Here is a 14569-nt window from a genome sequence, read left to right as displayed (position 1 = left end):
TTTAGTTACTTTCACTTGTGTTTAAAGGATTTCATAAACATCCTGGAACATTCAGTTTTGATCTTGGACTAAGCTTGTGATGTGATGTATTGGTCCATGCTGGTAGGTGAACACCAAAGCCCCCCATGTAGATACAGATACTCTCAGCTGCTCCATATCAGACAGGGATTTCTCAGAGGTCATTAACTGGTTAATGGTAACTTACCTTCAAACAAGAGTAGCTGCAGCGTGCCCTTTTTAGAAGTTTCATTTCCCCAGGCTCTGGTATTTCAGGCCTGCAGTATGACATGGTAAAAAGCAAACTGGAGGAAAAACAATTTTGTTTTGGATATTTAACTATTATTGTTTACTCATTGCTTCATCAAAGAAGAGAAGAGAAAAATCTCAGGAGGAGCTTCTTTCACACAGACTCTCACCATCCCTTTTTGAGTAGCAACTGTGCAGGCAAGAAAAATGTGTGACTCCGTATTTATTTATTTTAGTTGTGCTCAGAGTTTTACAGGCAGCATCTTCCCTTTAGACCTTCTCAACAGAAATATAAAAAAAAGTTTGAAGCCATTTCCCCATTTCCCCACTCATCTCCAATAATCAACTGGGTGAAATGCAGAAACATCTTTTGTTAACAGAGTGGTGAGTTTGGCTTATCCCAGTCTAGAGCTGGGCTTTCTGCTATGGCACAGATCTGTTAGTTTGTAACTTAGAAAACCCAGTCCCCAGAGTCCTGTAACTCTCACCTACTCAACAGGAAACAAATATCTTCTCTAGCAGTGACAGGGACATTCCTGGTAGCTGACACTGTGCAGGGGAAACACTTCCCGCAGCTTGAGTGAGCTGGACCTTCTGCAGAAACTGGGCACCCAATCTGTCTTCATGGGATGGAGAGGAGGCAGGGAACAAACTCTTCAAGGCAGAACAGACTCTTCAAGTAAGTACTGCACGTCCTGGTGGACATGCCTGTCTTAGCAGACGGCTGTGGTATGAGGCACTTCGGTCATGGCTGTAGAAAACTGTCCCAGTTCCGTCAACAGAATCACAGGTAAATGTGTTCTCTTTCCTGTGAGAAGTCCCTGAGTTGCAGACCTAAAGGATCTTCCCCCCAAACACACCCTGGTGTCACTAGACCACTGAAAGAAGGAGCCGAGCCACATCAGTAGCCTGCAGGGAAGCCGCCTTTCCGGGAGTCGGAGGCCGCAGCCCATCCCTTGTCCGTCCTGAGGATGGCCTGAACCACCGCGCCGCCGCTCACCCGCGCCGTGTCGTGCATCCTCTTCTTCAGCTGATCTTCTATGCCCTGCAACGCAGAAGGGAGTGAGGACAACAGGAGAAGGAAATTGTACACATCCCACAGCCTGCGACCCGCATCCTCCACGACCGCCCCAGTGTTCAGTGCCTGTGTCGTGTAGGTCTAAGTCTGCCTGTTGTTCCTCCTCTTCCCTTTGCTTTCTGGGCTGCCCTGCCTTTGAAGAAGTGCAATTGAGATGATGTGCTATTTGTGATGTTCACTACCAATACTATTCTTGATCACAGAGCGTTCCAGCTCAGATGTCCCCATAGTGACAGCCAGGACTGCTGGATCCTGTTTGGCAATGGTGGAAAAGACAGGACTTGTAGAGAGTAGGGTATCCTCTCCAGTGCTGGCAGGTATCTACCAAATGTTATCATAGTAAGAAGCTTATTAACAGAGGAAATTCTGCATAGTTTGATGAGAAAACCGCCTTATGTAGGAGTGTTATCCCAAATACAGAGACATAGGATGAAATACGCACAAAACCTGCATCTGTCTCAGGGCTCTGTGATGTGTAATTTCCCAGGGTGAATGAAGCTGCCAACTCAGGTGAGTGGCCTACAGAGTGAGGCAGGCCTTGCCATCAGCTCTCAGACTGACAGCACTGTGCAGAGATCTTTACGTATTTTCAAGTTTGTTCCCAGGTGTCTCTGTGCATCCCCCCTCCTTAGCTCTGGGCCAGGGCTTCAGAATTCATCATAAGGTTGCACAATAGGACAGGAGTTTCCTGAGGCTCACTGGTTTAGACTGCTGGATAGTTTGGGCCCTGATGTGGTTTGCTGTTTTGCAAGTCCTTTGAGCCAAACACCACTGCAAGCAGATGCTTGGTTTCAGGTGTAGGTCACTCTGCAATGCACTGGCTTCACACCCATGTGAATGAGAGCAAAGGTGCACTTTGAACATCTTATTGTGACCCAGCACTGGATCTGTACCAGCTTTAATACTGCTCACCTAGGGAACATTTGGCAAAACTTCCTGATTTTTCCACAGTTCATGCCTTTCCAGCACTAGGAACCCAGCCCATACAAGTTCACGTGCACCCCAGACCCAGGCGAGACCAACCTTCTCTATTTGCTGCTCAAGCTCCGTGATGTTGGGAAACAGTTGATCATGGACTCTGGGCTCTTCCACTGCTTTCTTCACATCATAACCAAACCAGATGGAATTCATGATTGTCTGTGAGAAGCAAAAAGTTACTTGTCTTCAAGGAGGCCTGACCCTTGTAGGCACACAGGCAGAGAAGCCTGAAGGGTGTTCACCAGAGCACGTAAAAGGCACCATTTCTGGTTCATGTGGCTCTCAGTGGTTCTTATCTTGGCTAAGCAAAACACAGGTACATTGCAGGCAGTCAATTTGTATATGCTTAGTAGGATTCACACACAAAGAGACCATGAGTTACTAAAATTAACATAGTAAAAGGATCAGATCCTTAAGTTACAGTGGTTGGATTTATGCTGCTGTGATTAAGCACCCAACAGTGACCTCAGCAAGTACACAGCTACAGCTTCCTGCTATTGTGCAACCAGTTCTCTTGAGCCTGGCTCATCTCTACATGCTTGAACTGCAGGCTGGAGCTGCCGGGAAGGGAGAACAGCCTCAGGGTCTGGGGCTTAGAAAGCCACTTATAGTGGTTTTTACTGACTTCTCTACCTCAGCCAGAAAGCCAGATCCAGCTTGGTGCCGCTGTGTGTGCTGGCACAGGGGACAGCTTTCTTCTGCAGTCACTTTTAGGCTAGTTGGACATTTGAGTGGCAGCCACAGCAGCTCACAGAGAGCCTGCTTGTCACTGACATCATGCCTGAGCTAAGTTCTTATTAACCTCCCTGCGTGATTTTCATCCAAAGTTTAGGCTGGTGGATGGGAATGGCTCTAAACTAGGTAAAGAGCCTAGTTCATGGAGATCCAGATAAAAGAATTCAAAACTAATCTGAATTCACAAATCTTCCACAAGTGGTAAGAACAACTTGCCAAAGGAAAAGACCTGGAGCCGCTGAAGGAAGCAGTCTAATAGCAGACCCTTTGTAGCTCTGGCAAGAGTTGGAGGTCTGGCCCTTCGACAACTCCTTTTCAAGCCCCTGGCCCACGGCAGGGAGCCACAGCCATAATCGTGTCACAGGTGTAGAATGAAGCCCCAAAAGCTGCCTCTCTCTAGTTTTGCCTGGTGGTGTTCCCCATTTGCCCACACCATCACGTACCAGTGCTGTTGCTGTAGTTATTTTTGTTCCTCCAGAAGCACCAACCACCATCTTGACCTTTTTTGTTTTGTCCACCAAGATGGAGGGGCACATAGAGGACATTGGCTGTTTACCTGTCAGGAACACAGATGCAACAGAGGCTCAGTTTTCTACCTGCACCTTACAAAATGCCAGCTCCTGCTCCATGTCTAAATCCAGAGCCTCCGTATCCACCTTCCTGACTCAGCTCGTGTGCCTTGTTTGGCCACTGGGGATCCCACCATCCCCTGCACCCATCTCCTTCTTGCCCCTGCAATGCCAAGCTTAACCCTGGTCCTCCACGTAGAGGCTGAAGGCACCTTCCTCCAGTCCTGTCCCATCCAGGGCTGTCTGTGATGCAGCTGTCCTTTCACTCCCCTGTCCCTCTCCAAAGTGTGGAGTACAGGAAGGTAGCAGAATCCCAGCCTGCTTTGTCAGCAGTGAGATGGGTCTGCAGGAAACAGTGGTGGAGCAGGCAGGTTGCCTGGATAAGGTGTATTAATTGGATCTATCCCAAGGTGCTCTACAGCTCTTCAGGAAGGAGGGAGAAGGCTGGGCAGTGCCATCCTGCACTTTGCAGTCAGCTCCTGCTGCTGCCTCCCTCTTCAGCTAGTTCAAAGAAATCTTTTGCAGCTTTTAAGTCATCCCATTGGACATGCACCGATTTCCCTGGGAAAGGGTTTGTGGAAGGAGGCATACAAAAGAGTTTTTCTCTAGACAGCCTCTCCTCCTTCAGGGTGCACCAGGGCTGGCTGGCTGTGTGCTTTTGGCAGGAGTGCCAGGTGACTTGCTTCCATCCCTGCCCCCTGCAGAAGGTCCCAGATCTGTGCCTGATGGCAGACATGCTGCAGCCTGAATGCATGACAGAGCCAAAACACTGAGTCAGGAAGGTAGTTTACAGCTACCTGGTGCTATGAAATTTGCTGGAGAAGGAGGGATCCCAAATCCATTGATTATGTAAGGCGAGCTGAAGTCATCCATCTCATCATTAAATATGATTCCACTCACGTTGGATCGTACATCAGAGCCAAAACTAGAGAAAACAAGTTGTCATAGACATGTCAAAACCAGAGCAAATCCAGGAGGAGCTTCAGGTGAATTACTGCAATGTGAAACCTGGGATTTGATTGGAGTAACTCTCCACTCCCTCCCATTGTAAAGGACTTTCTGTCACCCCTAGGGGGGAAGGAGGCAGTTAATACCATGAGAAAACAGCTACACACAGAGGAAAGACAGCCCAGAGCCCTGCCTACAGCTCCTCTTCAAGAACCCCAAGGGGAAAACCAGCACAGCAGCTAAGGACAACTATTTCCCCTTCCAGCTGGGCAGAACTGCACTCCATTCAGAGGCAGCACAGCTCCAAGGCTGGCACATTTGGGAATTGCTGGGAGTTTGCTTAGATGTGTCAAGTTAGAGACATTTTTGCCCACATTTTCTGTGGACAAAAAGAACCTTCACACTCTGGCTTCAGGCCATATGCATGAACACAGTTCTTTCTGACAGCACTCAAAGCCAAACACTGCACTTCCAGGCCAGCTGCATTAGCTCAAATTCCTTCTGAAAGCCTGGGCAATCAGAGCCTGCAGCGATAACACTGCTTATGAGAAGATCCAGATGCAGTGAATGCTGTCTTGGGGAGGGAAACTCAATATGAGAGAGGACACACCTTGTCCTCTGACCCAACCACAAGGCCTCAGTGTTCAGGACTGAACTGCAAGCTCAGCAGAAGTGCCCATCAACAGTGCTACTGGTCTCTACCCCTCCCGAGAGGTGACAGCTCAGAGGTGTTTGATACCAACCCCAGAACCACCACTAGGAAGATGGCAAAGGCCTACAGGGAAGTAATGTCTGAGCTCATACTATTGGTTGATGGTGCTGGTGGCGGACACAGCACTGCCATCATCAGCCACAATGGAGATGTGGGATGTACCGGCATTATCTCCAGTGTAATATACAGGCTCATAGTAGTCAACTGGATGGGAGGTGTTGTCTGTGATTTTCCTCCGGAGACCATCCGCAAAGAACTCGGATGTCATGTTTCTGATTGCCTGTCAGAGAAATCCAATGCAGTTACTCAGCAGATTAAGAGACATGTAGTTATGAGGCTGATATCCAATGCTTCAGACTACAGAACACTGGCAAATACCAGCAGTGAGGCTACAGTTTTCCAGCAGGGGCTTGTCTTCTTGGCAGATGGACATTGTACCAAAGAGCATTTTAAGCAGTCACAGGAGCAGCTGTTACAGTGCACCCCTTTGTGTAGAAATTAATCAGCATCCATTTTTGCAGCACTATGGAAAGCTGTCCTCCACACTGCTGTAAGGCATAGGCAAGTAGGGCTACACTGGCTTCAGAGATGAGAGGAACAGAATCAGGTTGAGAGGACAAAGCCAAGGCAAGCTCTGACCATGGCTCTGTCAGTTGAAAATTTGTGTTCATCAAGCTGAGCTGGGCTCAGATCATGCTGCTTTTGCAGTCACAGAAGTAAAAGCACAAAGTGTGAAGTTGGGAAAAGCAGAGTTTCTGTCTCATCCCTTCCCATCCATTGGTCCATTCTACTATAGGCAGGACTGTGGTTAGTGAGCCACAAGGATGCTGGAAATGTCATGTAGTGAATAAGGCTTCAAACACTATCAAAACAGGCAGGGTTAGCCCTAAACATGCTCAAACGCTCCTGCTGAATTGAGGAGTTTGCTTTTCCTTACAGCAGGAAGGTTTCCTCCATACATATCTCTCACAGCTCAGCCATGAGTCACATAGGACTTCACATTTTGATTCAGAGCTATTTCAGTGCCTGTCAATAACAGGTGGCACAGAGCACACCTCACAAAGTTTAGTCAACCAAAAACTTCAAGCCATGTTCCAGTCAACCTTGGTGCTGCAGAAAGAAAATGCTTTTGCCAGGTACCTCTGTAATGTTGACAAACTTTGGATCTCCCAGTAAAGTCCTCTTGGCGTAGGCAAAGCGAAAGGCCTCCACAATGCGGTGGTAAGTCAGACCTTTCTCCTCCACGGTTCTGATGCTGTCAGCAGAGAAATTATATCCTGACAACAGAAGACAAACAAATGTGAGCACAAAGTACAGGGTCAAAGGACTGCTAATACACCTGTGTCAAAGGTATGACCTCAAAGCTCACTCTCTACAGAGATGGAGTCACTGGACTGTCCTAATCTCCACATGGAGAACACAGGAGCTCCAGTAGTTTTGAGCAGTGTGGGAGTCACCAGCAGCATTTATACTTGCAGAGATGTTTTCCAAAGAAGCCTCAAGTATACATTAGGTTCCACCCATACAGGTATCAGGGAAGTTCCCCAATCAGCAGAATATTTTTCCTCTTGCACCTGTATTTCAAGTAGGAAGGTGACATCCCTGAGTTTAGGGCAGAACAGGAATGTTTCTGCATCTTGAGTCCAAGACCTCAGGAGGGATCCTCACGTGCTAGAGGGCTCTTAAGGGAGGCTGTGGTTCCCAAACAAAAAATGGTGTTGTTTTTGGAGCTCTCCCAGCTCCTTCTGCCTGTGGGGCACTGCTCTGTGGCACTCTCACCTTTTAGTATGTTGAAAATGAGGGCCAGCACTGGGCCACTCAGGGGGGCACTGGGCGTGTAGAGGGTGAACTCCCCAAGTGTGACCTGTATGGGGTCGTTGATCACGGTCGCATTGTAGTCCCGCAGATCTTCCAATGTGACAATCCCTCCTGGAAAGGGAAGAAAACTAGAGATGTGGGTTTGTGTGACTTCTGATGGGAAGAGGAGATTGTGCTCCATCACCATGAATCACAGCAAGGGTGGGAGGGAACAAGGACAAACCCAAAAAGTGGCATGTGCACAGAAGGTGAATTTATTCCTTGATAGATCTGTCTGAGGCTAAGATAGCCTAAGCACAGAGTTGGGCTGGTTTACAGCAGCCAAAACTCTGGTGGGTCCATCTTTTTTTAGTTTTGGGGTTTTTTTGGTGTTTGTTTTTTTTTTTTTTTTACAAAGGACACCAGCAATATCAGGTAACAAATTGTCCTTCAGAGTCCTGTTTACAGGAGGGAGGATGCAGACAGTTTGTGCTACCCCACAAGTACAATAATTTGTGTGTTCTGTGGCCTTTCATATAGAAGGGGAAAGGCGGTAAGTAATTATCCACCACAAATGAAGCTGGCAAATGGCTCACAGGAGATTCACCGAAGCTAGTCAGTGCCAGCTGGTGAGGACAGGATGCTGCCACCATCTAGCGGTGCCGAGAGATCAAACAGCCCAGAGTTTACAGAACCACACACGTAATGTTTCAGGTACAAACTTGTTGGATTCAGGCTCTGTAAACAGGCTGTACCTACTAAGCCACTGCCAGAGCCACTCAGATTTGCTTGGCTATGTGGTACAGAAATGCACAGGAAAAACTCCCCATTTCTGACTGAGTTTCAAGCACATCCATCAAAGTGCTAAAGCTTCTTTTGGGTGTCCTGTTGCCACAGATCTCAGAGGGAGCATTTCAGGCAGCAGGTTTGACCCACTCCCGAGGCTTCCACAGGTCACTGGCTCCTCAGTGGGTGCTGAGCAGTCAGGCCACTGCTGCTGTTTGGGACAGATGTCCTGTTTCTCACCTGCGCTGCGAATGTCAGCGATGATCTGTTCTGCCAGGCTTCCTGTGTAAAAGGCATCTGCTCCTTCTGTGGCTATAGTCTCGTATGTCTTGGCTAGTTTAGGCATCTTGATGATATCGCCCTCACGCAGAATTTTCCCTCCTTTGCAGAACACTTCGCTAACAGAGAAAGGAGATTGAGAAGATCAGGTCTGAGAGACAAGTTCAAAACTGTGAGTACCTATAGCAGCTGACCCAGTATCTGAGTGTTCATGCTAAAGGCCTCTTGGAGAGAAGAGACACTGCCTGAGCCATGCCCCAGGGGTCCTGACATCTTGTACTGGGACATAAAAGTGACCAGTAGTTTCTGACCTGGGATTCCATATTGCTCAGTTTGCTCAGTGAAGGCTGCAGCAGGCAGTGTCCATCTTTTACAGCAAGGCACCCACCTTCCCTGCCTGCCCAAGGGGCCAACAACTGCCTCAAGATGCCCAGGATGGACCTAAGTCCTCGAACTCAAGCAGTTCAGTTCAGAGCACAGACTATGAAGCTATGAGGTTCAAAGCTTCCAGTGAGTCCAGGAAAATGTGTATGAATCCCTGTTTGTTAGATCACTTTAAGGTAGATGGTTTCCTCTCTAGCTCCCTCATCAAGGGTCATGGATGTGCTGTTGTGGACCTGCCGCACAGGAGTACAGGAAATAAGCCCAGGCTGTATATCCCAATTGAACTGGAAATCCAACCTGCAGTTGGCAGAGATTTTAAGGAAAAGAGAGAATTGAGCATGATCTCCAGAAAGGCTGGACATAAACACCAGGGGTTTGACTTCAAGAAGAGGAGGAGCATTTATAATCCTTCATGTTCATAGCCATTGCCAGAAGTGGACAGTCAAAGGCATTGCTTGAGGAAGACTGACTGCGGAGTAAGAGACGACCCAAATTCCCACTGCCTGACAACAGATGAGATGTTCAAAGAGACTCTGCAATTGCTCCAAATGCAGGTATGATTAGCTTGGTACACTTACAGCACAAGGAAAAGCTGAGGATTCAGAGAACACATTGCCATCTGGCAGATTGATCCCAGCACATACTCTGATTCCACCTTTGCTCAGACAAATGGACTTTAAGAGTAGAATTTTTCCCCCTTTAAAGGTCAGGACCAAACATTCCTACACTTGGCCACGTGATTTAGCACCTTCAGGTAGCTGCGATAACATCAGCAGCACAGTGAGCATGGTGACTGGAGAGCAGGCACACTCTCACAGACACTACATTACACGAACAGAGGTTTGCAGCCAGGATGCAGCTACCCCAAATTTGCACAGAACAGCAACTGCTCTACCTACCACAGCAAGGGATTGCTTTCAATTGACTCCTCTTTTGATTCGATGGCTGCTGCAAGGCCTTTCCCAACAGGGAACCCTTCTCTTGCCAACTTGATACTGGGCAGAAACAGTTCTCTCCATGCCAGTTTGCCATGACGTTCGTGAGCCAGTTGATAGCCACGGATTTCTCCTGGAACAGCAATGGACAGTCCTCCTGGAGCAGATAAGGAACATGTTAGTCTTCCACAGCAAGGAAAGAAAGCGACTGATGGAGCAGGAGGTAGAGCAGGTGTCTCTGCCAGCCCTGATTTTAGGCAGGGGTTGTGTGTGCTGTGACCAGCTCCCCTTTGTGCACAGGCGCTTAACAGAATTATTCGGTCTGAAATTTGCGCCTACGTACTCTGGACTGCTGAGATGCCTCTGTCCTCTTGCTGATAACTCGAGTTTTAGGGTCATTTCCCCTCAGTAGGCTCTGTTTCAGAGCAAAGCTGCTCAGAACACCAAAAGCTATCACGGTGAGAGGACACAGACTGCGACATACTTAAGCCAAAAACTTTGTTGCAGCATTGTAACTCTACAAGTGCAACAGATTGATGACTACTCTGCACAGTGAAGCAGCAGTTTGCTTCAATCCTGTTCTCCTTGGCATCTCTCAGAAGTTCAACACACTGCTCAAATCCCCTAAAAGGTGCTATTCCTTCTTGGTTAGAGGAGTGACTATGAAGAGAACTAGATAGTATTTCTTTCTATTTTTCATTAGAAAATACTTCCCTAAAAGGAACTTACTTCTCTGGATGCCCTAAGAAATTAGTTGATGCCACAACAAGTATTTAAGGAGGACACTTGAACTGAGAACAACCCAGGTGATCCACAAAGATTTATTCAAAGAGGTGGAAAGGAAAGATGTCAGATATGGAACAGGTTATGCTCAGTGCTTTGGATTCAGCCATATTTTCATGAAGTGAAAAACAGAAAGTGTTGGGCTGAATGACTAGTTTAAAGGACATTATTTTTAGCTTCTTTGTCAGGACAGAGTTTGCAGGCTGTGTAAAGTAGAGGACATTTCCAGCTGAGAAATCCTGTAGATAGGCAAGAACCCAGTAAGAAATGTTCTTGATTCAGACGTGCCTGCAGCAGCTAATGTTGGAGCTACATGGTCCCCCCAAAGCAGTGAAACAGGCCTCACCATACCTTTCAGAGAGAGCTGTGTGTTGTTCCCAAACATGGCCTCCGATGCGCCCTTTGGAGCCACCTCTCTTGCATTAATGATTTCCACTTTTCCTTTAATGACAGAGCAAGGAAGATGATGTTTAGCTCTGGACTCAGCACACAGCCGTGGTCTCTGCTGAAGGTCTCTGATCAACGTGAGCCAGTTTCTTGGCAATTACTTTGACGACATTCCCCCAGAGGTTGTGAGCATCAGTCTTTTACCTTAGCTCAGGTAGGATAAATCACCTGCCTTAGATAAAGTTCTCAAACTGTTCCAGATGTGTATGGCCCTGTCCCTTACCTGTGCTGCTGTAGATGGTAAAGAAGAGGCCCCCTCCTATGCCCATGCTGTGAGCGTTCATGAGTCCTATACAAAGCAGAGCTGCAATTGCAGCATCCACTGCTGATCCTCCTCGCTGAAGGATGTCCCTGTGCAGCAGAAGAGAAGGTGGCAAGTTACAGTGTCTCAGCTACCACTGTGAGCAGTGGATTCATCTCGTCAGAGCAGCTATGACAGATTGTCTAATGCACATTTGTCTACACCAAGTCTATAGGTTCCTCAGGAACAGGAAGTTTTTAGCCTGTCACCATAGAGAACACATCCTAATAATCTTGGTGCAGACACATCCAAACTAGCTTGAAAAGACAGAGATATGTCAAAGTATGTGAGGGGATGGGCATTTCAGATACATTCATTTCTCATGAGAAACAACTTTCTGAGGAGCCTTAGATCTGCAGCATTTGAGACTAGAACTGGGAGACATCTTGATAAATGTTTTTTAAAAGGAGTTAGAAAGGCAACTCTGGTTCTCATTGTTCATGGAACCAGGGAAACTTTGCCTGCTATGTTGGCTGTGAGCAACTGCAATAATGCTGCCTGCAGTAAAAAAAAAACCCAGGTTTTATTAGGGCCTCCTCTTCCTACAGGGAGATTAGGGATTGATTATCCATGCTGGGCAGCTGCCAGGATTGCACCTGGGCATCGGGGAAACAACAGTCCTGCCTGGTGCAGGAGCTGTCAGAGCTAATGAGAATCATGGCACAATTAGCAGGTACCTTCCAATTATTGAGCACGGCCCTGCGTCTGTGGCCACGGCCGCCCTCTTGTACGTGTGAGTGTCCCCTGAGCGCAGCCCGAAGAACAGTCCCAGGAACAAGATGAGCCCCAGCAGGGCTGCGGCCAGGACTGCAGCCACCACACAGCGCTTCTTCATCTTCCTGTGGGAAGAGACAGGATTATCAGCCCTGCTGCCTCGGGGCCACACGGGAATTAGGGAGCAGGTGACCAGGCACAAGTGGAGTGTTTTCATCTACCTCCTTCCATATCCTCAAACCGGCAACTATCACTTGGGTAAGAACCAGCCTCACAGCAGGCAGGTAATGTCACACACTGGAAAAGCTGCAGATTCAGAGATGAGAAGGGAAATCCAAGGAGCAGAACACAATTGGTGTTAGTCATGACTCACATCATCTTCAGAAGAAAGTTTTTTTAAAAATTTAACTTCATATAATCTTCTTTTAAACACCACATCTGTGGAGGAGTCTCTGTCCAGGAGGTTGTCAAGGACCAGTGCAAAACATGTCTTAGTCATTAGCCAGTAACCTCAGCCAAAGCTGTTTTGCACAGCCCAGTGTGAGCACAGCACTCACTCCTGTTTGGGGCCCTCAACCAGAGCACTTTCCCAATGAACCAGCCACTTCCAGAGGAAATGGCCAGTGCTCATATCTCCATGTGCCCCAGTCCTGTGGGTGCACAGGGTTACAGCTCATCTGTAAGTGAGCATAGCAAGCCAAGGAGCTCCCTAGCAAGTGTATTCCAGATACACACCAGGATGAGTTGAGAGTTACTGAGGGAATAACCCTTGGTGGGACTGACAGTTTATCACTTGCATCTTGAACAACTGCTCTTTGACCCATTTCCTTTTCTGTTACAGGATTGTTCCAGCAAAACAGACCTAAATTCATTACATTGCCCTCAGGGACTACCTTCCCCTGCGTAGTGCAGCTTTGGGTTTTTACCACAACTACAGTACTTGCACAGTAACCAAGACACCCTTTACCTTACCAAAGCATCTGCCATCCTCAGAGACAAGCCAGACCATGGAATTGTGGGTGAAGAATGGATCCACCAACCCCAACCTCTGTGGATGTTCAGCAGCCCAAAGCAGAGTGAACTCCAGCAGCCAGAGCAGCACTCGGTGCCTTGCAGCAGCCACACACAGAGGATTAGAGAGCAGTGACTGTGCCAGCACTGAGCTAAGGAGAGGAAACAGGCCAGGTCAGCCAGCCCAAAACTTTTCTCAGAGGGAGGTAATTAGCAAGCAAGGCCCCCTCAACCTCACCCTCACTCCTGTTATTTAAAATAGGAGATATACATTTGCTATCCAAGCTCTGTGAGTCTTAGTCTGAGCTTTAAAGATGCCCATCTCCAGGTAAAGCAGCTCAAAACAGAATGTATTTCTACTCTATGTGCTGTTCTGTAAACAAACGTCAACTGAGGACAGCAAAAGGTAAATGGATGAAACCTCTTTCCAGGTTCTAGAGCTTAATTTACACTCAACTACTTTTAAAAGAGACCAGTGGCGTGTTTGCAGAGCAATGTCTGTGCAGGGAAACAGAGAAGCCATTATGTCCCCAACAATAGCTCACACACAGCCTCAGAGTTTAAAGACAGTTTTGTTCGTTGGCACAGTTCAGCTTCAGCACTGGCAGTCTCCTCCAGGCTTCACAAGGAATGCCATGGGATCTTTTATCTGGCCCCAGCTCGGCAGAAGGTACTTTGTTTCATCTGAAGGCTGCTCTGTGCTGGGCTGTCCTGCAAGTCCAGGCTGACTTAAGCTCTGCAGGGGCTGTGTTAACCCGTGGGCTCCTGGCTGGGCTCTCAGCTCTTCCCCACAGCTGTTTGCCTCACTGCCCGGCTCCTGGAGAGATTTACTGCCTCCTCAGGCAGTTATCGCCACAGCAGGAGAGGAGAAGGGGAAATCTCAAATACTACCTCTGCTCTCACCTTTCACGTCCTCTCTGGAATTGTATCACACTTGTGAGTATCCCCTAGACCCTAAGAGCTCCATGCTGAGTGTCCTACTGCCTGGTGAGTGCACAGACCTTGAGAAAGGGTCCTCCAGCCCACTTCATCTGCCTCAGGCACAACTCCTGGCCTGCCAGCCCCAGGGTGAGGATAAGACACACATCACTGGGGCAGGAACACACCCAGGCTGCCATGAAGAGACACTGACTGATGGGCACTGTCCCTGTGCTGCACTGTGGCACCACACTGTCCTCTGGGCTGGGCATCTGCAACCCATGTCAATGCTCTTAATAAAGGTACCATCTGCCAGACTGATCCTGCTAAGGAAGCAGCAGATGTACGAGCTAAAGACCTGCAGCTTTATTGTCTTCAACACTACAGAGAGCAAACTCAGCTGAGGTTAATCCCCTCCACCTTTACTGCCAGCTCAACTCTCGTAAGTTCCTTAACCTTTTCAGGTCTGACCCTAGAGGGAAGCATCCCTTGCACAGCCCTTACTGCCTTCCCAGCTGTGGCACAGCAGAGCCAGACATCTGTACAGAAATCAGGAGATGGATCAGGAGCCTGCAGATATCCACTCTCTAACTCACCTCTCCACACTCACCCTGTGCCCTGGGCAGGCACGTGGCAGCAACAGCTGAGTTTTTGCCCAAATAATCTATTTGAACCTTGGCTCTGAGTTGAGTCCCTGCTATGATTTATTGTTGGGAGTGGAGCAGCAGCTGCAGGCCACCACCTGAGCTGGCTCCAACCTCCACATCTCTGCCAAATCCAGCTGCTTGGAAGCTTGGCTTCAGTCACAGAGTGCTGTCTGGCAGAAGCAATAGGTCTCCATGAGAGAGGGGCTATAAAGTAATTAAAAGCATTACAATTATTTCTCACTGTTATAAAGGTCCAAGAGCCAGTGCTAGCCATGGAATTTAAAATGTAGTCTGATTGCCT

General features: G+C 48.1%; 1 protein-coding gene across 5 annotated transcripts in view; it reads right to left on the bottom strand.

Annotated features, from left to right (window-relative positions):
• Positions 1-452: 452 nt before the first annotated feature.
• GGT1 (gamma-glutamyltransferase 1) overlaps positions 453-14569 on the bottom strand; it is a 41960-nt gene continuing 27843 nt past the window's right edge. For all 5 annotated transcript variants that reach the window (XM_032705957.1, XM_032705960.1, XM_032705958.1 and 2 more), the window contains 12 exons: positions 11656-11817; positions 10901-11028; positions 10582-10671; positions 9412-9604; positions 8090-8247; positions 7046-7195; positions 6407-6543; positions 5359-5546; positions 4404-4531; positions 3481-3593; positions 2348-2461; positions 453-1291 (listed from right to left, as the gene is read on the bottom strand). In XM_032705957.1, the coding sequence (XP_032561848.1) occupies positions 1148-1291; positions 2348-2461; positions 3481-3593; positions 4404-4531; positions 5359-5546; positions 6407-6543; positions 7046-7195; positions 8090-8247; positions 9412-9604; positions 10582-10671; positions 10901-11028; positions 11656-11817 (1705 nt within the window). In that variant the 3' untranslated portion in view covers positions 453-1147. The remainder of the gene's footprint in view (positions 1292-2347; positions 2462-3480; positions 3594-4403; positions 4532-5358; positions 5547-6406; positions 6544-7045; positions 7196-8089; positions 8248-9411; positions 9605-10581; positions 10672-10900; positions 11029-11655; positions 11818-14569) is intronic.

Source organism: Chiroxiphia lanceolata, chromosome 18, assembly GCF_009829145.1.
Source record: "Chiroxiphia lanceolata isolate bChiLan1 chromosome 18, bChiLan1.pri, whole genome shotgun sequence".
In the NCBI taxonomy this organism is placed as follows: domain Eukaryota; kingdom Metazoa; phylum Chordata; class Aves; order Passeriformes; family Pipridae; genus Chiroxiphia; species Chiroxiphia lanceolata.
This window is presented reverse-complemented; position numbering and strand designations above follow the sequence as displayed.